At 36.0% G+C, this 24,669-nt stretch overlaps 4 protein-coding genes across 4 annotated transcripts; 3 read left to right on the forward strand and 1 right to left on the reverse strand.

Moving 5' to 3' along the window:
- Positions 1-373: 373 nt before the first annotated feature.
- On the forward strand, positions 374-8,136 carry LOC121997928 (ethanolamine-phosphate cytidylyltransferase-like). The gene is made up of 9 exons (XM_042552600.1): positions 374-843; positions 2,370-2,605; positions 3,392-3,570; positions 4,239-4,310; positions 5,327-5,394; positions 5,504-5,624; positions 6,528-6,593; positions 6,676-6,798; positions 7,808-8,136. The coding sequence occupies exons 1-9, from the start codon at positions 530-532 to the stop codon at positions 7,877-7,879; spliced, it is 1,251 nt and encodes a 416-aa protein (XP_042408534.1). The 5' UTR covers positions 374-529; the 3' UTR covers positions 7,880-8,136.
- Positions 8,137-8,911: 775 nt separating this feature from the next.
- Positions 8,912-11,057, forward strand: LOC121997929 (F-box protein At4g18380-like). The gene is made up of 2 exons (XM_042552601.1): positions 8,912-9,218; positions 9,539-11,057. Exon 2 carries the CDS (start codon positions 9,789-9,791, stop codon positions 10,848-10,850), a length of 1,062 nt encoding a protein of 353 aa, XP_042408535.1. The 5' UTR covers positions 8,912-9,218; positions 9,539-9,788; the 3' UTR covers positions 10,851-11,057.
- Positions 11,058-12,680: 1,623 nt separating this feature from the next.
- On the forward strand, positions 12,681-13,163 carry LOC121995284 (RING-H2 finger protein ATL70-like). The gene has a single exon (XM_042549063.1). The coding sequence runs from the start codon at positions 12,681-12,683 to the stop codon at positions 13,161-13,163; it is 483 nt and encodes a 160-aa protein (XP_042404997.1).
- Positions 13,164-14,648: 1,485 nt separating this feature from the next.
- LOC121997930 (protein DGS1, mitochondrial-like) lies at positions 14,649-24,436 on the reverse strand. The gene is made up of 14 exons (XM_042552602.1): positions 24,073-24,436; positions 23,320-23,416; positions 23,002-23,205; positions 22,585-22,722; positions 22,305-22,472; positions 20,806-21,000; positions 18,380-18,480; positions 17,753-17,842; positions 17,019-17,091; positions 16,914-16,942; positions 16,695-16,818; positions 15,842-15,952; positions 15,110-15,210; positions 14,649-15,041 (listed from the first exon to the last, which is right to left on the reverse strand). The coding sequence occupies exons 1-14, from the start codon at positions 24,333-24,335 to the stop codon at positions 14,921-14,923; spliced, it is 1,815 nt and encodes a 604-aa protein (XP_042408536.1). The 5' UTR covers positions 24,336-24,436; the 3' UTR covers positions 14,649-14,920.
- Between the last annotated feature and the right edge of the window lie 233 nt (positions 24,437-24,669).

Below are 24,669 nucleotides of genomic sequence, written 5' to 3' on the forward strand. Positions count from 1 at the left end.
GCAAAGCGTATGGCTATGGCGCACTTCATTCCTTTGCCTTCACCATTAAGTCTTTTATCTCTCTACTGTAACAAAAGTATTTAATAATAATAATAATAATAATAATAAGGGTTCAAAAATTCTCATTTTTTATAATTTTATATATTATTTAAAATCATGTTGATTTATTAATATTTTATTTTATCGTTTAAGTTTGGTGTAATTTTTGTAGTTCCACGTGTTTGGAGCAAAAATCATTAGTTTTTTGTTGCAAAAATAAATAACATATTTAAAACGATTCAATATCGTGTCGGGAATTTAATACCATTCGATTCCAAAACAAAAGCAGAAAAGGGAGGAACAAAAAAAAAATAAAAAAATAAAAAGGGAAAAATCGATTTAAAGAAGCGTCTGGTTGCAATCCGCCTCCCTCTCGTGTGTTATCAACCAACCGCCTCCCTCCTCGTCTCCGGCGAGAACCGTTGAGCTCCGAAGAAGGGTCCTCAACTTCTTAAATCCAAGATCTCGCACACAGATCCATCTCCTACCCATGGTAACCGGAGCATGCGCCATGGAGGTCCTTGGAAGCCCCAGCTTCACGGCGGCCTGCCTCTTGGTCGCGCTCTCCTTATTTTCTGTTGGCCTCAAGTCTTTGCTTTCAGGGGTGCGGATCCCTGGGATCCGCCGCAGGAGGAAGAAGCCCGTCCGGGTTTACATGGATGGGTGCTTCGACATGATGCACTACGGCCACTGCAATGCCCTGCGCCAGGCTCGCGCCCTCGGAGACCAGCTTGTTGTTGGGGTGGTGAGTGATGACGAGATCAAGGCGAATAAGGGGCCGCCCGTCACCCCGCTTCACGAAAGGTGCATATTTGAGATTTATCTCTATGTCGCTTGAGAAATTGCCAAATTGGTTCTAGGTTTAGTGATTGTATTGCCTTTCTCTAATAACGCATTATTTTTATGGTAATTGATCGGTCAATTACCATAGTTTATTTAATTGCAGCCATGACATTGATTTCTTCGGTAATTAAAGCTCATTTGGTGTTTCTTTTTCATCCTGTCTCTACACCTTATATGAAGATATCTACCAGCACGCCCATTTGTAGTTGCTTTGTGTCCATTTGTTTGGTCTTTTTGCCTTTTATTGTTATCCACCAAGCTGAGAGGAAGCATTCCTATAATGTTTACTCCAAAAGCATTTACACATCCAAAATTGATTTTGGTGCATGCTTATTTAACTTACTCTATTTTAATCTTAATTTAATTTCCGAATCAGAGAGGATATTCAAGTATTTATCACTCTATCATAGGTAGGTCACACGCCTCCAATTTTTATACGAATGCTCGCGTCCTATTATTTCCACACTTCATGCATATAGTGGAGTTGCTAACCATATTCACACGTTGTGAACAATCATGACATTTTCTTATTCATTGAAATAGATGCTGGAGAGGAAGTTAATGTTCAATTCATCAAGATCCAAGAGAAGTACGAAGATATACTAATTTTTCATATAGTGGAAGGGACAAATAAAGAAGATAATGAAAAAACTATGTTGAACAAAATCGGCGAGACAATTATTTCTTATGCATAAGAAGTGATGGCATAAGAAAGATGTTGATAACTCACCTTGAGTTGATGATTTCTCCTTTGGTAGGGGCAAATAATTAGATCAGGAGTTTAATCTTCAAAGGTTCTAGACTTGGCTAATGCTTATTTTGGTAGATCTTTTACTTAAGAGAATAAGTTAAGCAAGGGAATTTGATTTGGTAATTATTTTGTTCAGAAAATAGGAGATTTATCCCAAGTTCTATTGAAGACTTTTACGTATATAATTATTTTGTTCCTAAAATAGTTTGACTTATTTATCTTCTGTTTTGCTTGGATGGGACGTGGGAGTCTTTAAAAGGGACCCAAACCTCCCCTGTTATTCATTTGAAAATTGATTATATCTCTATTTGTGATTTTTTTTTTCTCTGTCTGAAATTGTTGTTCCTCGTGTTGGACCTTTTATTTCACTTTCTTTCTTCCATTCCATTCTTCCCCACTTTCTCTCCCTACTAGGAAACATGCTGTTATATTTTGTTCCTTGTCATTTGAATTTGTTTTACTTATCACCATTTTCTCTCCCTACTAGGAAACATGGTGTTATACTTTGTCCCTTGTCATTTGAACTTGTTTTACTTATCCACCAATTCCTTTAGTTTCATCTTTCTACTGTCAGGTTACATGAAATGACCAGTAAAGAGCAACTTATATATATACGAAAAGGTTTTCATAACATTGATTACATCCTTAGTCTTAATGGCATTGATTTGCCTTGTACAATTACAGTACATGATTTCATTAGTTGTTTGGGTAATACATCATGTTTCCCTTTTTCTAGGATGACAATGGTTGGTGCAGTGAAGTGGGTTGATGAGGTCATTCAAGATGCTCCTTATGCTATAACTAAAGAATTCATGAATAAGTTATTCACTGAATACAATATAGATTACATCATCCATGGGGATGACCCTTGCCTCCTTCCAGATGGTACTGATGCATATGCTCTGGCCAAAAAGGCTGGCCGATACAAGCAAATTAAAAGAACAGAAGGAGTATCAAGCACTGATATTGTTGGTACTTATCCTTGTCTTGATTTTGTTTTTTGCCCTTCTAATTTCTAGTCCTTTCTTGGTAGGAAAGGTCAATTTTAAAATGCAATTAGTTTGGAACTCGGATGTGCATTTCATTTAGTATGACAGAGTGTGTATATATAATATGATTTTATAGGCTTATTGAGCAGAATTTTTAAATAGAAAATTCACTTCACCTTTGACAGGGTTGAATTCTTTGTTCGATTAAAGTATCTTATCCAAAATGTTTATGCAATAAGGAAAGAACCTATCTGTAGTTTTATATTTTGAATGCCTACTTCATGGGTAGGCGAGCAATGAGATTTGATTAGCCAAGCCTTATATTTAAGTTGACTTAACGTAAATAGAGTAATATTTTTTTACATTATGAACTTGAAATATTCAATCTGAATTCTTGGAGGTCTCTCACTAAAAAAAAAAAAAAAACCAACCCGATGCACGAAGCTCCCGCCTTGCGGGGTCCCGAGGAAGGATCCATTGTACGCAGCCTTACCCTGTTTTTTGCAAGAGGCTGTTTTCAGGATTCGAACCCGTGACCGTTTGGTCACATGGCAACAACTTCTTGGAGGTCTCTCACTGCATGCAAGTAAATTGCAGCTTGTTGCGCTATCACTTCCACCACTTTTTTTAGTGTTCTACCAAGTTCTAGGGGCCAAGTTTCAATACATGTGGTCATGTACTGTTGATTCTCCTTTGTATATAATGATGGATAATTTTCTAAATTGTCAAAGCATTAACTTATTTCTTTCATTATCAACGGCATGTACAGGTCGTATGCTACTTTGTGTAAGGGAGAGATCACTAAATGGCAGTAACCATTCTTCTTTGCAACGGCAGTTCAGCCATGGACACAATCTGAAAGTTGACAATGTAGGGTCTGCTACAGGAACTCGGATCTCCCATTTCTTGCCTACATCCCGGCGAATAGTGCAATTTTCAAATGGCAAGGTCTAATGTTGGAGATTTCTAAGTAGCTTTTATTAATTGAGTTCACATATCTGCTACTATTATTTGACTATCACTTCTATTCATCACCATAATTTTTTTTCAATATTTTCTTAATTGTAGGTGATAATACAACCTGAATAGTTTTGATGTTTAGTTAGTAATTGGCAAAATTTATGCTATTAGATTTGTTCTAAGGTTTTGCAAATTGTTCTTTTAGTGTGACCATCCTAAATCTTGAAGAAAAGCAGTATTATTTTATATAATTGATCTTCCCTCCTTTTGGAGTCAATCTCATATTTACTGTGATTCATAAGACATGGTTCTTATGGTTTGGACATGGTGTTGGCCTTTGGAGATAAAATATAGCAGCCATAGAAGGTATTTTCATATGAATATATAGTTAGAAAACATGTGCTCATTATCTGTGATCTAAGTATAGCAAATTGTTTTTTCTCATTTAATCTTTTATTTCTGGATTAAAAACCTAAAATTAACCGCTCTACTATTTCTAATTTTCTCCACAATGATAATGATGGCAAATTTAGTGCATATACAAACAGTGAATTGTGTGTGCGTATACACTTGTTTAATAATCTATTAGTTCTTGTTTGTTCTTTGGCTTTAGACACATTATTCATCTGTGCCTATCTTTTCCCATTTTCATACAGGGTCCTGGACCTGATGCTCGTATCATTTACATTGATGGTGCATTTGATTTATTCCATGCTGGACATGTGGAGGTGTGCTATGCTTTCTTTTCCTTGTTTATATTGTGTATCATAAATGCATGCGATTATATGATGGACTAAAAGTCAACACGTTTCACATATGTCAATTGAATATCTAGAACAATGAGATGGGAGTCTCTTTTATAGTTTTGCAATCTTGTAAAACTTGGGGAATATAGATCAAGTTTGCTAGAAATAGTGAAAGTGCAAAAAAACAATAATAAAGTTGTAGAAATAAAATAAAAATTTAGATTTCAAGCTATTTATTGTGATTTTATTTTTATTTTATTTGCATATGGATGTGCCTCACTCCGAGCATGGCAAAATTGCATGCTTCATGTGGCAAAGGCGATTCGCTCGCCCTCAGCGCCCCCGCCAACCCGTCCCTAGGCCAATACGGAGGAGGTAAATCACGGGTGGCTACTAGCCATTAGTGCAAATGGCCAAGACATGGGGGAGGTTATGCTCAGTCACGCCGAATTTCGACCAAAAAAAAATTGCATGCTTCATGCTCCAGCACATCATGATCTCAGTTATGCAATCAATAGTTGAATCACTTCCACTATTTAAGGCTCAAACACCAGCCTAGGTTAGTCCCATGCTTAGGTCTTATACATTGCTCTGTCATGCTACCAGTCTGCAATCAAACGTATGAGTCATCAACCTTGTGGTCAAACTATTGAATTCCCAACTTATTAATCAACACCGTTTTCAACAGTTTAGATGTGAATAGTTAGATAGTGCTTTAGGTCATTTTCCTCTGTTTTAGGGCATAAATAGTGAAATCATTTCTGTTACTGATATTCTTCTTGCATGCTCAAATCATTTCTTTTGTTTTGGATTTTGAATTAACTTCATATATTCACCATTAATTATACAAAAGGTCAAAATATCCAGTGTACAATATGGATCATTATGGCATTTTACCTTTTTTCCTCTTCGATAGTTATAACAAAGTTTTTGGTTGCTTTGTTGCAGAACTTTTCTTTTTGACATTAACATCCAGTCTGGCATTGTCTTGTGTACAGATACTACGACTTGCTCGAGAACTTGGAGATTTCCTACTTGTAGGAATTCATACAGATCAAACAATCAGGTTACTTTACATCAGTTGCTGGCTCATAATATCTTCAGCAGACATTTTTCGTGTATTGTTGTGAAAGTTTCTTAAGAGTAGTGATCATTTGGTCTTATTTCATTCACAGTGCCACTCGAGGACTCCATCGCCCAATAATGAATCTCCATGAGAGGAGCTTGAGTGTTTTGGCCTGTCGTTATGTAGATGAAGTGATAATTGGTGCTCCTTGGGAAGTTTCAAAAGATATGGTAGGCCACTGTCATATTTTCTTTGTGTGATCTTGGGTTGTTAGAATAGGTTTCTCTCAAGAAAAGAATTGTATTCTTAATCAAAGCTTTGGTTGGTTGCACTAATAAGATGGTTATTGCTTTATCATCTCTGTAGTTATTGACAGATATATAAAAGACATGTGTTAGTATGGATAATCATATTTCTTGTATAACTCTTACAGAATTAATAGTCTGAGTAGTCTTTTTGTGAATTGGTATAATAGTCATCTTGCATTGTTGTTGTTGGAATTCCAATTAATGTGGGTTAAGGTAATTATTGAACAACTAATAGTTGTTTGGTATAGTGGTGAGCGGGCTAATTCTGAGAGACTTTCCGCCAAAGGACAAGGCTTTAAATCCATATAATGACACTATTAGGAGGGGTTTAGTCTTGTCGCTCATGAACCAATAGGAAATTGTCTCACATCAAATGTGGTGGGGAACACGTCCTGGTCAAAGACAAAAAAAAATCTTATGAACAAATGCTGCTTGTTATATCTTTGAGTTCGATCTTCACTATATTGATTCAAAATCCTTCGTGTGTTGATGAGGATCAGCATCTTATACAATTTGATAAATTATTGTTGGATATGTAGTTAACATTTATAGTTGATTTTACGTCTTCTAAATCTTAAGAGTTCTTTGAATTTCAACATTTGGTCCGAGAACTTTGGCTGATGCACATGAAAAAATTGGTATTAATTATGCACTAATTTTCTTTCTGTTATTATATGCTGTTACCTTTGCTTGGGAGGATGCTTGTTTAGGTGCTAATAACTTGCCCCATCCATTTATTTTTTTTATTGGAATGTTTGAGCACTAGACAAGTTCTCTCGTATCCACTGCTAGATTAATTGACAATTCTTCATTGGTATGCTGCAGATTACCACCTTTGATATCTCTTTGGTGGTTCATGGAACTATAGCTGAAAATATGGATTTCCTGAAGGTACCTTAATATTCTGGTACAAATAATAAGATAGGAATGTGAATAGCAGGAATACTCACACCATTATTGCATAACTATATAGGAGGATTCAAATCCATATTCTGTTCCCATGGCTATGGGAATCTACAAGCAACTACAAAGTCCTTTAGATATCACAACTAGTACAATCATCAAGAGAATTGTTTCTAATCATGAAGCATATCAGGTACAGTCAAATAGGTTATATGTTTTAAAAGACACATTTTTGTTTGCTGTTTTCCTGTGACAACTTATTTATTATTAGATTCTAAAGGTTGATGTGCTACCATATTTGATTCATCATTCATGTAACTGCAGTAGTGGTCGGCTGGACATCCACTCATTCCTACATGCTTCGTCTCATTATCTATAGCATAGTCATAAAACACACCTTAGGAAATTTGCACTACAAGAACTGATGCTGCTAGCAAGGTATGAAGTGCATGCAAACTGCTATCTGCATAGAAAATATGCAGTGGCAGAGACAAACATTTTCCGTACCAAAAATGCTCAAAGATACCATAGTGATAAAAATGACAAACATACATAGGGTAAACCATTAAATAATAAATAGAACAAATGTTTAAGATAATGCTAACTAGTTATAAGCCATAAATAGGTAGCTTAGAGTTTTGACTCAATTTAGTAAATAAACTGGCTTTAATGAACCAAATAAGACTTTGTTTCAACTGCACATGTAGACTAGGTAGCCATATGGGTTTCTACTAGTTATAAGCAGGTGAGAGATTGGATTTTCTGCTTGCTCCTGGAAGGTTCTAGTTTTCTTCCAGGCAGCATCTGATCTATGGATTATTCATGCATATGTAGGTTACGTTGTGTCTGTTCTTTTGACACTGGTAATTCCATAAAGTATTTGAAAAATTAATCTTTTCTGCTATCTCTTAGCTAGTCGCTGATACTTGTAACTGTTATTCATGGTTTTGCTGTCATCAATGATCTTGCTGTTAATAAGTTTGGTTAACCATAGGCAGTACCTGACTGTCACAGTACATAATCCTGAATAATAAAATGAATGGTTACTGATTTGGTAAACCCTTTCTTGCACAACTATTTTGCAGATTTAGATCACATTGCTAGTTGCCTCGTATTGAATTATTCAACAATTTGATTTTGTGCATTTGATGAGTGAATTTATGGGAGGCCATACTAAGTGGCAGTGCTTTTGCATTGTGCAGAAAAGAAACGAGAAAAAGGAAGCAAGTGAAAGGAGGTACTACGAGAACAAAAGCTATGTCAACGGCGACTAACACCCACTTAGTGAACTAGGAAACATTATTCTTGAAACCCCTACATTTCTAATGCCTGCAGGGGCAGTTGTTGCAATATCGAGCAAGTTCATCGGCTTGAATTTTGTTTGTTCTATAATTTTTCACAGAAGCTCATTATGCAGCTACTATATATATACATATATATATCAGTTTACAGGGTGTAATTTTGTCAGTTATTTACCTCAATAGTCTGGGGCAACAATCGATGGATTTATTATTAGTTTTGGTTGCTTCTATGGATGGGTGCAGTGGGTAGCTGTATAGATGGTTATTCCAAGCCTTGGGTTAATTTTCAATAATTTTCAGTGAATGTAAAATATCTCATTGGCTGCTTAACCTTTTCTATACAAAAAGTCACTACGTTAAAGTAAAATGTCTTATATCATTTATCTATTTGTATCTCGTGGGATCAATGAAACTGGCATCCATCACTTTTGCTCTTATTATTAGTTTTGACTTGTATAAATGTGTTTTATTAATGATTATATCTCGCTACTCCTGCTCGAGCTTCTTTAACCCGTTCAATGGGTTTTCTTTAGGTATCTTCGGCCATCCCAGTTCGGTAACTAAGAGCTAAAATGGCCAATTGTTAACCAGGTGGTTAACAAATTATAGTTCTCATAATTGTTATAATTAGATTTGATCAAGTATTTTTTCTAACTTAGTAAATAATATTTTAATATAATTACACTTTATATATAATAACTTTGATTAAATTAATTTACTATAGTGGTAGCCGTTATAATAATATTGAAATAAGTCCTTTTCATTTTAACATAATTGGTTAGTTGGTGCTCTTCAGTGATAAATAACGCAACTCTTCATAAATTTTGCCCTTTATTTTAATCTAAATTCGTAGTTGAGACGTTCTGAGAAAGTAAATGCTCTTTCTGTTAAAAGGACAAATATAAAGGGTGTATGCGAAAAGGGGTAAAGATCCAGCGGGAAATAACCCCCCGTGGCACAATGTCCGACAAGGTCACGTGCTTCGACGGTGCCGTTAACTATTGCTTTTTCTGTATTCCAGCGTTAGACGAAAGTGAGAGAGGTGGACGAAGCCACCGCCCCATTTTGTGTGTGAGAGAGACAGAGATTCCTTTCCAGAACCCTAATCTCTTGTCTGAAACCTATGGTTTCGGTTCTACTGGCGAGATTTTATTTGGGGAGCTCGATCGACGCCCTCGCGCTCGGTATCGACTTAACAGCGGCGGCTTTTGGCTGATTGTTTGGGATTTGAGGTGGAGACTGGGTGCCTGTGAGCCGATGCGCTTATTGCTCAGCTTCAGGCAAGGAGTTCTTGTTCCAAGGGTCTTAATTGGTAATGGATCTATAGTTAATGTCTGCTTTTTCAGAAATGCCTCTTCGTTTTTTGTTTTCTTTCCGGTTCAAGATCAAGCTAATGATCGCGCCTTCTATCGTTTTAATGCGGCTTTTGTGTGTTTTTCCTTGACGAAAATGTGGATTTCTGCTTTTAGGTATCAATTATTTGAACTGATCTGAGGTTCACCTTCTTTGTTTGATTTTTTTTTAGTTTTTAATTTGAAGCTGATTATTCAGATGTTATTTGATCACCTTAAAATGCTTCGATTGTGCAGTAGTTGTTCTGATTCAGAGATTGTTCTTTTTAATTTTCTTCAGATCATTGTTTCGGCTTGGAGTCCAATTATTCGCCCATGGCAGTAGCTAAATGTGACATCCAAAGTTGATTTTTTACTACTGCAAAATACTTTTTGATCTCCTTTGTGTTTCTTACGTCTCTCAAGTGTTGGGAACTGGAAATTCCAAAAGATTGCAAACGTTTGGGCATCAACATCTCCATTAAGTTGGAGAGGAATCTCAGGGAAGGAACTTTTGTTGGGTAGCAAAATCCAAAGAGAAAAGGGAAAAAATGCAACCAAAAGCAAGAATCTATGCTGATCCTTCCTCTGACCTGGATCACTTCGACCTCCTACCTGACTCGATTGTTCTCCTAATCTTCAATAAGCTTGCAGATGTTAGATCGCTAGGCCGCTGTTCTGCTGTTTCTAAGCGGTTCAATTCTCTTGTCTTCACAGTCCATGATGTCTATATTAAGATTGATCGTGTGGTCACTGTTGATGGTGATTCTGACGATCCATTAAGCTCATCCTCTCCCAGGCAACGGCCCCTTTTTGCCAACCTCATAAAACTGATGCTCTCCTCGCTCCTGAAACCCTTCCTGAACCTCCGTAGCATCAAAGGAAGTAACAAGCCTGTCTTCCCACAGCTCTCCCATCACTCCCCTGCACAAGTTCTCAAGGACTTCACCCATGTCCACAACCTCCGGATTGAACTTCCATCAGGCGACGTTGGAACTGAAGAAGGGGTTGTTCTAAAATGGAGAGCTGAGTTTGGAAGTACTCTCCAGAAATGTGTGATCTTAGGAGGTACTAGGGTTGATCAGAAGCCTGTCTCTTCTGAACTCGAAGCATCTGTAGAAGACAATGGAAGCATTCCTGAATCATTCTACACTAATGGAGGTCTCAAGCTACGTGTTGTCTGGACAATAAGTTCGCTTATTGCTGCTTCCACAAGGCATTATCTTCTCCGGCCTATCATAAGGAACCATCCAACTTTGAAGAGCTTGGTTTTGACTGACACTGATGGGCAGGGAACCTTGTGCATGGGCGAAGAACAGCTCAAGGAGTTTAGGGAGAAGCCACTGGCACCCTTGGGATCTTCAAACAGGACACAAGTTCCAGCTTCTAACATGAAGTTAAAATATGCGCCCATCTTGGAACTCCCAGGTGGGATGGCATTACAAGGAGCAACACTAGTTTGTATCAAGCCATCTTCTGATGGAGGCAGTGCTGCCAATACAAGGACTGAAACTGATGCCTTCATTTCTGGAGCATTTGACGGCCCATTCAAGACCGCAGTGAAGACTCTGATGAAGCGAAGGACATACCTTCTGGAAATGAATGGTTTCTAGATGATTGAACTTTCCCTCTTTCTCCACACTGATGAAGTAGCATTTGTATCCTCTAAACTCTTCCTGAAAGTACAAATTGCTATCTTACCTTAGGTGTGAGCTAGTTTGTGTTGTCCTATGATGCTTTGCGTCTGTATAGCAATAACAACTATGCATGTAGAAGTTACATGAGATTAATATGAAATATCTGTTGTAGCTTATTATTCCTATGCTAGTCATTCCCTGTTCTTGCATTGTGTATCAGCTTTCTTTGCTCATTATTAACTCCCATATGGCTCCGAATTGTAGGGTGGAAATGGTTGAGTTAACATTTATTTCTCAGTGCGTTCGTTGGATGGCCAAAGTTTCTTTACAGATTATTCAGCTTCAAAAAAACTGATGCAGTGTAGATAGAAAAGTTGTTGCATCCATTTAATGAAACAACTTTCATACTTCTTTGATGTTAAATCTTAGTATTTCACTTTACTCTCAGCAATTTAGAAATTTTGAGTTTAGTGTAGTTGTTGAGTTTGTGACATCTTTTAGCGCATTTGTTAAACAATGAACATCATGAGATCACCTCGTTGACTTAACTGAAATGGTATGTATCATCTTGCATGCTTATCTGTTAGCTGGCATCTGCAGCAACATCACCAAATAATGGCCTTTTGAAACATGGTTCTACTAATATTAATTGCAAATTAATACTTAGATTAATGATTCAGTGTTATCCTTTCCACAAGACTCCAGTGGCAGTGTTCCAGATCAATTTACTATTGATGGCACACAGACATTGGGACCATTTTAAAGAGTCCCTGACACATTTGCAGATGCTGTGACAAACTATGTTCTGGGATTAAGCAAGAACATTAAGACTAACTTCTGAATTGAACTAACTTACTTGAATTAGATTTTTTGTCTTCAAGCAAGTGGAGAGGCCAATGTTTATATATTATTGTTTATTGTTTTATAATATAGTGTTTGATTCTTTTCGGAGGGCCTTTATTTGACTTATAATAATACTTAATAAAATTGGTGGCTTCTGCCCAACCCCTTTTTCAACCAAAAAAAAAAACATGGGGGGAAATGGAAATTAATAATCTGTCTACTAATTATAATCATCGATTAAAGTAATTATAAGATAGATAAGGAAAAGAGTACGTAGAGATAGATAGGGATAATTTTTTCTAAATCTGACAAAAAAAAATTTGACATCCAACTTTTGATATTTGTGGGTATAAATATGGAGATGGATATGATAAAATTTTACCCATATCTTACTTAATATATATAAAAACATCACTTGTTATTGGGAATGAAAAAATTTTATCCCGTAATACTCATCCGATTGAAGGAAGAAGAGCAAATAATTACTGAAATAATTTTTTTTATATAAAAACTAAGGCTGATAGTAATAAGTAGGGGTGATCACGGATCGGGTTAGTTTGATTATTGGGGTAAAAAACTATCCGACCCTACTAGATCAGATAATGTAATATTAGGACCCTACATCCGGCCCTATATCCGATGGATTATTTTTTTTCGATTCGTTTTGGGTCGGTATAAGTGGGTTGGTCGGTTTGACGAATTGACTGTTCACCCTAGTAATAAGTTACTAAGATGATGGGAAGATATAAATACCTTAGATGGTTAAGAAAGTTAAATACCCATGAATGGAGAGAAAAAGGTAATACAACTAATATTACAACACATTAAATGCTATATTAATGTGGGATAAGATCTGCTCCATCATGGTAAGTTTTTCGCAGATTTAATTACTGTTTTTGTTTTTTAATTTCTCACAGAATTAAGCAAAAATATTGCGGGCTGATTTTTTGTGTTGGTATTGAGATGACGGTGATGATGGGTCTCAGCGTCGGCCTCCGGTTTGCGATCGGCGCCGTGGTCTTGATTCTGCTCTTCGTCGTCGTCGGATTCTTCCAGTTCTGCCGCAGAGCAAGGGACGACCGCGAGGCGACGGCGCCGATGGAGGGGGCGGATGCGGCAGGCGGCGTCGACGAGGCGACGCTGACGAGCTTCCCGAAGGTGGCGTACTCGGAGGCAGCGGGGCCGGAAACCGAGACGTGCTGCGCGATATGCTTGGCGGAGTACGAGGCCGCCGACGTGCTGCGGAGGCTGCCGGCGTGCGGCCACCTCTTCCACGTCGAGTGCGTCGACCCTTGGCTGAGGTCGCACGGCTCCTGCCCCTTCTGCCGCGCGCTCCTCGTCGGCAGTGAGTGCCGGAACGCCGTCGGAGCCAACACCGGAAGGCGCCGTGGCAATTGGGCGTATGTGAACACAGGCGCAGTAGCGCCACTACCAGTGGTTCAGTAAACAACCCACCACACTCTAATCCTTGTTTATCGATCAATATCTCCTCCGTCTTGATCTTGAGACGGATTGACAAGGACACTGAGACGAATGTATTCAGTTTTTGCGACCATTGTTTATCAATCAATATAATTTTGGTTTCAGGGAATGGAGATGGTTCAGATCACAACATTAATCCAATACATACATTTTCATATGTAAAAATATTGTTTGTTTTCTCGGCTAATCTTTTAATTAAACAAAGGCATCCGACTTTTATTTAAACAAAAATAATTATCTGTATTTTTCATTAACTATAGTGAGTTTTTGTTCTGGCAGATAAATTTTTTTTTGATGCATACTAACTTGGATGGGTGAATGATTAAGAGTGAAGTGATTAAGCTAAGCATAAATTTTATGGAGGGAAGAAACATAGAGTAAAGATAATGATTCTTGTATACTCTTAAAATCATTTTATATATTTTTTATATCAAATATCTACATCTTACAATTTGATTAATCATAAAATCCGACCTCACATTCTATCCATTAGCTAAATCTAAGAAACGCGATAATAAATGTGTCATAGATGTGACTTGCATAAAAATTGAACCTTAATTATTTAAAAAATACACTATTTGTTTACCAACACTCATGGGCATTAAAATCACTTTACAAGAATCATAAAACACCATTTATTAAAAAAAAAATTAAATGAGAGCGTTTACATTCTCATTATTCTTTTTACAAAATAAATTTGTGAATTACAGAAAATATCCATTATAACTAAATAAAAATATTTAAATTATCTCTGTTGATCCAATACATTTGATAGATATTATTTACGAGATGTCAAACTTCTAAAGTATTATATCGACGACGTTAGAAGGATGCTTCTGTTTGTTTGTATACCATGGAAAAATATATTAAAAAATATATCCAAAATATATATTCAAAAAAGATAACTCATTTTTAAGTGTTAATTTGGATGAATCGCATCTAAATAAAAGTATTATATAAAAAAAAAATCTTAATACGAATCCAACCCAAAGCCAAAACCTTAAATCAAATAATCCTAATAATCCGTCCAACCCAAAAAAACAACCTATTTTTATTATTTCCCTACAGTTTTTTTTTATCTTAATAATTCATTATTATACTAATATAATATTATACTATTTATGTACCTAAAATATCTTAATTTTTAAAATAAAATTTAATTTAATAAAAAAATCCCTAAACCAACCTAAAAAAAATTTCATATCAAACCCAACCCAAATCTAAAAACCCCCAATTATATTTTTTGAATCGACTTGAATCTTCATTTTAGAGGAACAATTTATTTATGAGAGACTACAAAGGTCACAAGTCTCATTTTTCAATGCAAATGATGAGATACACAATTTTCTTATGCTTCTGGTCCTATGAAATGGAAAGGGAGAGCCGTCATATCAAAGGAAGACCAACCAAAAAGGTCATCAAACAATCCTCACTATGAAACAACACAGCTTCATCATAAACAAAAAATAGATTCTAGGGTACCTGCAACGTTTGTAGTAGGGTAGTGGAAAGCATTCTTTCACAATGATCCCAAAATTTATCACTCTATTTACATCTTTCCCATGAACTTGAAAAAAATAAATGCATGAAAGACTTGCTTGCAGAAGCTACCTGAGCATTTGTAAGTGGACAGATGAGAATGGCAGCTTTCAGGAAAGATGTATCCCCAATTATGAAAGAACAGGGATTGATCCAAAGCAGAAAAAAAAAACAAAAAGTCTTCACACCCGTCGCGAAGAAGGGAGCAATGATTCATACATCTGACCCATTCTTGAGGTTATGACGAACTTGTGCACGGTGCTCAAATCAGGCTTGGCTAGGTCCACGATATCTTCTCTCAAGCTGTAGAGGAAGCACATTTAGGCTAATTGGTTTCGAGTCACAAGATGTTTGCAGAGACCATTACTTACCTTATCCACTCGCCGGTTTCCTTAGCATGCTTTTCTACTGCCTTATATAGAAGATCAAGAGTATACAACATCAAACCATACATGGATTGAGCATCTTCTGCCTGTATATTAAATGAATTGTCATCAGTCACTTGATACAGATTTTGTCAACCATGTTATAAGGAGTTTGTTGATATATTAAGTAAACTGTCATCAGTCACAAATTTGTTGATAGAAGACAATTGTTGAAGAAGTCGTTGCTATGTTTTTATTTATTGTTTGCCATAATACTCAACAAAGAGTCACAGGCCGTAGATATATGGTTCAAGAACGTAGTTTGGGTTGTGTGAGCTTGACAACCATGTTATAAGGCTACGACAACGTACTTAACATAATCAAAAGTGATACCACTATTTTAAGGTATTCAACTGAGTTGGTCGCATTACAAATAATTATTGGTTGGATTGTAACATATTTTACAAAATGGCATAGGATCCATTAATGGGACCCATATTTCAGCATACGTCCCAGAAGTATGACCATCGAGGGCATAAAGGAGCACTAACACATAATTTGATGGCAGCTTGTTCATATAACATGCTCAATAAGTTGAAGGATATTATGTTTCGGTTGTGTTCAATTGTCATTTTCTCAAATGGGTAAAACAGACTAGATGAAAAATCCAAGTCTCAGAAGTCAAAGCAAACATAACACGAAGTCCAATCTAAATAGTATCCAAAATAAATTCAATACCTTTCCTTGGTCCATGCAAGTTTGGAACTCAACTAGTCTTTTCTCAACTTCAATAACAAGAAGCCTTCTTTGCCTGCGAGCAACTCTTCCTCTGCCTTCTGCGCCCTTATCCTGAAATTGTATAGACAAATAATCAAAATTCAAGTTGGCAATTAGAGTTGATTGGATTATTATCAAGTAAGCCTACAAGTAAGATTAATTTCCCATCATCTAGCAAACACATTAAGTAGCTCGGCAAACCATAATATTAATCCACTGTTTTCAAAAACATTACAGCAACAGTAGAAATTGCAAAGAAGTTAGCTACTCAATGAAGATGCACAAGCATAATATGTATGTCCAATCATGAGCAACTCAGTGATATCACCAAGCCAAGTACCACTAGAGAGAGGGCAACTGCAAATCAAGATGATCACAAATGACATTTTGGTAAAATGATTACTTTTTTTTCCAGGACAAAACTCTAAAGATGCTAATGTTAACCCTTATCATCATCATCACCAAGCTGTGCCAGGATCAGCTACATTGATTGTCAGTCACCAAGTAGTAACATTTGGAGCACATGGATCAAAGCTTATTCATACTGCTGTCTCCATAACACACATCACATTCAGTAGCTCGTAGAATTAATGAATAATTTTACCCGCCTCAATTCCAATAAACACAAAATGATATCTTTAAGATAATAGACAAACAATATGAAACCAAGAAAGCACAAAGAAGAAACTAAAAATAAGTAAAGATGCATGAGTTTAAATGAACCAAGTCTCCTGACAGTGTTATAACTTTTAAGCATAATCTAGATGAGAAACAGGGTTTTCACTAGTAAATTGACACTGAAGGATATGCCTACCTGCATGATCCAAGCTCTAACCAACATAAGCAGAAGCAGCGAAAGACCAAAGGCTGGCAAAGCAGCAAGGATAGCAAAATTAATCTCGTTGGCCTTAAGAATCTGATCTAGCTCAAGCATTGCCCTAGTCACAAAACAATTAATGGAGTCATTAGTCATATCATGAAATTTACTTTGCATATAGGTTCAAATCCTCCAGATCTGTAGAATTCGACTTACGTCTCAAGATCCAGCTTCAGCTTTTGAATCTGTAAAACTAAGAAATTAATACAAAGAGCATCTAGAAAGTACAGTCAACTGCTATTTACACAGGCATAGGAAAACCTGGATAAGCATCGCTCGAGCAAGCTCTCCACTCAACAAATTTTGAAGGGGATGCATCACCTCTTTTTCATATCTGCAACAAAACATCTATTTGCTAATGTGGATGCAGTACTGAAAAAAATCATACTTCAGTTTAGATTTTACTCCAAGTTATGTTTCAAAAACAGATATCTACAATTGTTCCTGAAGTATCCAGCAGATAAGTAGAAAACAATTAGTAAATAGACAGCAATGAAAATCAAGAATCCTGACCACATCTATCAGTTATTAGAGAAGTAAGATAACAATAAACTAATGACCAGCATTTTCTGTAACATGCCAAAACAAGTTATCTTAAGGTGCAATCTGCAGTTGTTTTCTCTCGCCTTCACCAAGTAGTAGGCATCTTGATAGATACTGGAGCATTCCAAGTCAATATATTAAAATGTTTTGGTTGAATAATCCATAAAAATATGGAAAAATATTTCGTACTTTAAAAAAAAAATCCTATTGTAATTTGTGAGAATCCATCCAGTTACCTCCAATGTCATACAACACTAAATGTATTGGAGAAAAACGAGATATTATAATGTATCATTGCATATGTTTGCTCATGCATGAGAGTTCATGTAAAATTTTTCTTTTTGATGAACAAGAGCTCATGTAAAAATTGGTTACATTAGAGTGGCATATAGAAAATTTAGCAATTTTATTTCACAAGGAAATTGATGTAGTTCAATAATAAAACTCGTTACCTGGCCATCACCATTTCCAACATTTGCTGATCTGGAATATCATCTGGTATCTTTTGACCTTTTGTTTGCTCACAGAAAGCCAACAACATCCTGAAAATTAGTAGTAAAAACATGTCACACATCCCACAAACATGTCACAGAAATCCCTTACAATGAGCAATCATATGGCACACATACTGAAGCAGATATGATGTCAAGTTATACAAGATAACCTACAATATGTCACACATCCTACAAACCTTGCTGTTAAAAAATATTGCAAAAAAAAGAGAATCTGCCAAGTGACATTATCCTATATAATACAGGTACAACGAACAAGGATAACACAAGGATCTAAACTTTCAAACGTGTATATGCCCTCTGACAGAGTTTACGTTAAGATGCAATCTTTTTCTTCTTAATCATCCATGTAGGGCACAGGGCTAATCTTATCGAATTGTAGCATCAGAATTGAAGGAACTTGTTCTGATATTAGCAGCAGGATGTCCCACTCATGGTCACCAATTAAGGATAAGTCATGGCAGGCTATTATCCTGAAAACTACTTGGGGAAAAAAAATTTCTCATGGATATAAGGGCAAGCAAGATCAGATCACAAAGCATAGAACAAATTGGTTAAGAATTTAACCTGTGTAAAGATTCAGCTGTCAGTTGCACCTCTTCTGCTTCCATCACACCTTTATGTCTCCTCCTAAATGTTTCAAAGAGCTCATCTCTGATTGAAATGAGCTGAAAAGTAGAAATTGAAATAAGATCTAAACAAAGTAGAATAGCTAATATTAATAAAAAATTGCGTTGCATCTGTGAAAATTTGCATAATTGTAATGCTGCACAAGAGGAATGGATAGCTTAGTCTAACTGATACAGATTCAACTACAAAACGGGTGATGATTTTAAGTTCTCGTGTAGTCAGTATCCTAGACTATTATCATGACAACATTCTACAAGATCCCTTTTGGCCAGACATTAAAAACTGCAACCCCTGGAACTGGATAAAGATCCCAATATCCATGTTTCTGAATAATGGGAAAAAAAAAATCCTTAAATGTCCATCCCTGGTTGAAGATTAGCTGAATTGAACTAAGCACCCCTACAATAACTGAAGCACTGTTGTTCATGAGATAAGACAATAAACATTGCAAAGGTGCTTTAAGGCAAATTAGTTGGGTGAAATGTTTGTCTCTGAATCAAATACAGCAATGTATTTTAAGACCCTGTTTTCAACAGTTGATTGGTATTCATAAGCATGGTTGAAACACATCGTTCCAGTTGCTGATTGTATCAATACTATGTCAGCATGAGTAAATGTCATAATGTCACCTGTGCTGACACGGTTTCCATAGTACCAACATGACAGTGTTATCAAAGTTAGTATTGTCCAAAATTGACCAAGATAGGAAGGGAGTGTTCTCTTCCCAAATCTCATCCTTCCATTCTGCCTGTTGGCGCAAAGAAAATGAGAGTGGAAGAAAGAGAAGAAGCACCGATAAATGATACTGGCTGAAATAGGAAGATTTTGTACCAACAGCCTATTCTTTGATTGCATCTGTCAGTAAAGAACAGGAGATGAATCAATAAAAGAAGAGGAAAAACATCAATTGGAGAATCAACAATAACAAAGAGAGTGACTCTAGAGTTGGAGAAATAGAGATATATACCTATATCTTGTAGTTATACCTATATCTATTTCAAACATGTGGAGAAATTAATTCCAATTTAAGAATGTTTTAGGAGTATTCTTTATTATAAGTATTGAAAAGTTTATGATTAATTTGAGCAAGACGATTCAAGAAATAATAGTCTCGGTTATACCCATTTTGGTATTATTAAGGTATAAGGGTCGAGATTCTTTCTATATTTTGGAGATAAACAAGCAAAGAGGAAGGAAACAATAGGATCAAAATTGATTCGAATTAAGGTGGAATGCTTTGAATCATGCCAAAGGATGTGATGACCTGACACACTATAGAAACCATAGCGTTCCTGTTGGAGAATGAAACTTCAGCAAGCAACAATACTTTAAACCTTCAAAATAACTAAACATAAAATTAAATTGAATCCCACAAAAACAATGAAATCTACCAGGGGTGGCAATTTCTGACCCGACACGAAAACATGACCCGAACCGAACCGAACACAAAAAAAATCAGGTTAGGGTCAGGTCTTAATGGATTCGAGTCAGGTTCGGGTCAACCTAATTGACATGATTAATAAACGGGTCGAGTTCAGGTCAACCTGAAATAACCCGATTACAACCCGCGAACCCGTTTATAAATATTTTTGGGTCGGATTCGGGTCAAATTCTGATTGAGTTCGTGTTAAAATAAACATATTTTAATAAAATGGGTCTTTTCAGGTCGAGTTCAAGTTGAGTTCGGGTTAAGATGAACATGTTTTTATAAATGGGTTATTTTGGGTCAAGTCAGGTTCAGGTTGGATTAGGATTGTGAGTCATTTGAGGTCGGGTTCGGGTCAAATACAAATAAACGGATGGAATTCAGATCGAACAATTTAACCCAAAATATTAATCAGGTCGGGTTCAGGTTTTGATGTTCCAACCTGTCAACCCGAACCCATCAACCTGAACCCGCCATCCCGAACCCGACCCTAATTACCACCCCTAAAATCTACCAACTGGAAAACAAAAATTTTAAATGAAACTGAAACATGCTTGAAGAGACACAAGAAACATGAAACGCAAACAAAGAAAGTGAAACACCTGAGCATACAACCCTGTAGCTAACCAACACTAACTTGCATAAGTGAAGATATCTCCATTTTAACCAATATTCTATGTTGGAACAATTCCACATAGTCAAACATAAGATTATGACAACAAAATCATAACTAACAAGAAGAAATACTTCACTTTTCCCCCAATATTAAAATAAAAAATAAAAAAAATAGCATAGCAAGGATGGATGAAAAGTGGATGTCAAGCTAAGCACTTACAAATCAAAAGACTCAAAACCATCAATTGTTAAGGTTAGATTTCTAGAAATATATTCTAATAAGTAAAACTGCCAAGAGGGAAAAACAATCATGCAAGCATACTGGCTGTTCAACATGATCCTTCAGAAATCCTGCAGCAGATTCTTTTGCTTCATTGATCCAATTTTCTATGTCTGAGCTTCCCATTAAACTACTATGTCGCAAGAGCCACATTGAACATAGTGACAGGCCAATTGCACCACATGTGTAATGCAACCAGTATATTGATAATTTATTTGGCTTTTCACATGTGGAGAGCTGCAAACACAAATTAAAGCCATTTATCAATCATAAATCCAAAGAAGCAATATAATAATAAACTAAGTCCGTTTTTAACTGAAATATTTAATTTATTACACATATAAGTCTATATCAATTAAAAAGTCATTTTCATAAACACTTAGGAGAATAGGGTACAAATCCTATTAGAATCCTTCCCCTTAAATAGAACTCTAACTTTTATTTTAAAAAAATGCACATTTCAAAATAAAATAATTTGAAATTGAACTTAAATCAAATATTATAATTTATTTTTATAATGATAAAGTTTTTTTATAGTTTTTAATTTAGGCGAGGAGAAGAATGACATGAAGTAAGGTTGGAAGGTTTGATGCATCCAAGGTACTGAAGGCTTGATGACAAAAAAGCAACAACATTACATTTTTTTGGTAGGAATTAGGAAGTTATATTCATTTGTGTTTATTCTTTATTATTTTTGTCACATATCTCGGACACTAACAAGCATACAAGCATCACACATTTTAACGAGTTTATTTTGCCATTATTTTGGCTTACTAGCTATTCAACCCATTATCCAGCCATTCAATCCTATGCATATCACCCAACTTATTGCTAATATTCAGCAAGAGCATCAAAACCATTCACAGAGGCACACTCCGATCATCCACTGTTTGCACCTACAAAGCATCACAAGACTTAAACATCATTTTATTAGCTTACTTAATGAAGTTGAGTTCGCCTGGAAAGGGAGAATGATGTAGTTAGGGAAATCTGTATTCACTGATTAATATTGTTCATCACTTCAATGCTGGTTAAGTGAAAATCATGAAGTTTTTTTGAAAGAGGATTCTTGATAACTAGGGTAGAAGACATAGTGGAACCCACCATGGATATATAAGGAATATCAATTAAACTACAATGAGGACTTGAGCCTAAAGGACACCAGACTTGATGTTGAATAAACAACAAAATAACTAGGCTGCTTTTGGCATGTATCACAACCAAACTTTCAATAGAAATTGGAAATGGAAGACTTCAAAATCCCATGAATCATATGAATCCTTCCGATTCTTGTTGCCAAAGGATCACTTGGACAAGAAATTTCTTGAAGCCAAACAAAGTATAAAAAATGCAGTTATTATTATCAACTCGCGTAATAGCATTAACATTGAAGAAAACTCAAGTGAAGACATAACAAAGAAAACCATGTATATAAAAAAAATATATATATAAGATACAAATCCAAGTTAAACATGAAATTTCTTTCAGCCCCTATATTAAGAAACAGGTAGAAAAAGAAATGAATTTGGAAGTCAACTTACAATGCCGGCTAAATACAATTCAAGTCTCTGGAGATTTTTTTGAATCACTTCTGTAGCATCCCTAATCTCAGTATTTGTCCATTGAATCTTTTGTTCTTCCGCATAATGTATTTTCTCAAATTGAAGTGCAAAAGAGCTGTTCTCATCAACAGTAGATAACCTTTCACCCTATCAATACCATGATATCTTTCAAAAAACAAAGCGACATGAATCGTGTAATATTTTTTCGTATACACAAATTAAAAGAAAGACGAAAGATTAAAAGGCAAAAATGTATAACCTTGAAATTTTCATGTATTTGAGTAATTGAACCTTCTAATTTTAAGAAATGGTTATTAATCATCAACAATAATAAAGGCAATGACTTGTCAACATCCTCCAGTAAAATTCCTCCATGCTTGTTAACTTCCAAATAAACCTACAACAGCAAATGATGGATTAAAGCAAAACACATTTGCAGTATATAAAAGATTAAGAAGGTCCATTAACTAACTTCAACTACCTATATTATTTTCTAAATATTACAAGCTAATATGTAATTTTCATTGAAAACGGAACAAAAGATTGCATGATTGTTAAATTTAAAAAAGTTAAAATGGACTACTTTGTGTGTATACAAAATAAATGAAATCAAAATGTCTACACAAGTAGGAGCAAAATCAAAGAGAAATAAAACAAACATTTACAGCATGAAAACCTGTGCAAGAAAATTAGCCAGGTGATGACTTAGACCGGATAAAATAGCTATCTTGTGAGATATTGTACTGGAAGCAACATGAGATAGATTCTGGATTGGGGATCCACCAGTGCGAAGTCTGCTTAACATTCCATACGTGCCATCGATGAAGGCCAAAGGTCCTCTTTCAAAAATCATGAAATAAATCTTCTGAGCATTGGTTCCCTAAAAACAGAATAAAAACCATTTCCACTAAAAAAATATCTTATGATGGGTCTAAAATAAAGGGAGTTAGTCTCCTCTAAATTATAAAGTATGAGAACAAAATTCAAAAGCCACCTCAGCTCTCGTCTGCCAAAAGTGCAAACTTTTTTGAACACTATGCAAATAGCGTAAGGTACATTCCATAACATCCTCTACAACCCTGATAGTAGTTCTGCAATATGGAGATTACAATTAGTTAGACAACTGCAATATATTGGTACTGAAGTTTATGGTGACTGCATGCAAAGAATTAATCCGAATTATAATTTAAACAAAAATGATCAGAAAGTTGTGCATAAAAGGCAGTTTGATAGCTGAGAAAGCATGATGTTAATTTAGAGCTTTATTATGCAGTGGGAAAAAAAATGCTTTTGATTAGTGCAGGGCTAGCTTAAATCTTTAAGAAAATAAATTGCTTCTATTCTAGCACATTGTCTCTAGTTACATGATAATTATGTCTAATCCATTTACCTAAGATAATTAATCGACCAATCTCCGGAGGGCCAATTTAACACAAATCACATTTTGATTGGAAGATGGTTTAACAATCAATCAAACTGTACGACAGAAGCTAAACATTCATGCATATTCCCTTGATCAGCATAAATAAGTAGGAAACAAAAAGAAATTGCAGTTCATCAACTAGCTAGCAATCTCGTGCCTACCAACCGCAAGCGAATTCCAAGACAACACTCAGATTCGTAAAGTTTATATTTATTTTATCAGACTGTGAAGATAAAACTGAACCTACTTCTTAAACCCTAAATATTGAACCAGTGGTTGCATAGGAACACAAGCGAGGCGACTGAGAACACAAAAAATACTCACGGAGAAGGCTGAGCCGCGTAGGAATGCAGCGGGAGGGGGAGACTTGGCCTACGCCTGCGTTGGCGCCGAGTGGGCAACAGTCGCTGGTAGAGGTCAGAGATCACGGCGACGAGGGGCGAATCAAGAGAAGGGAGGCGGTCCTGCACGGTCCTCGAGATCCGATTGAGGTAGCGACCCATGGGAGAACCCGAGTCTCCGGCGGCGACAATGGATGTAGATGGAGCAACGGAGGAAGGGCTCTCGGCCGGCGACGAGGAAGCCATCAAGAATTGAGTCTCGCTCGGCGGCGGCTCGACTCGGCTCGTCCAGTCTCCGAGAAGAAACAAAATGGTCCTTTCCACTAAACGAGGGCAGCTGGCTCATGAGTTACAAGAACAAAATATATAAATATATATATATATATATATATATATATATATATATATAAAAGAAACAAAATGGTCCTTTCCACTAAACGAGGGCAGCTGGCTCATGAGTTACCAGAACAAATATATATATATATATATATATATATATATATATATATATATATATATATAAAAGAAACAAAATGGTCCTTTCCACTAAACGAGGGCAGCTGGCTCATGAGTTACAGGA

This window comes from Zingiber officinale, chromosome 6A, assembly GCF_018446385.1.
Source record: "Zingiber officinale cultivar Zhangliang chromosome 6A, Zo_v1.1, whole genome shotgun sequence".
NCBI lineage: Eukaryota > Viridiplantae > Streptophyta > Magnoliopsida > Zingiberales > Zingiberaceae > Zingiber > Zingiber officinale.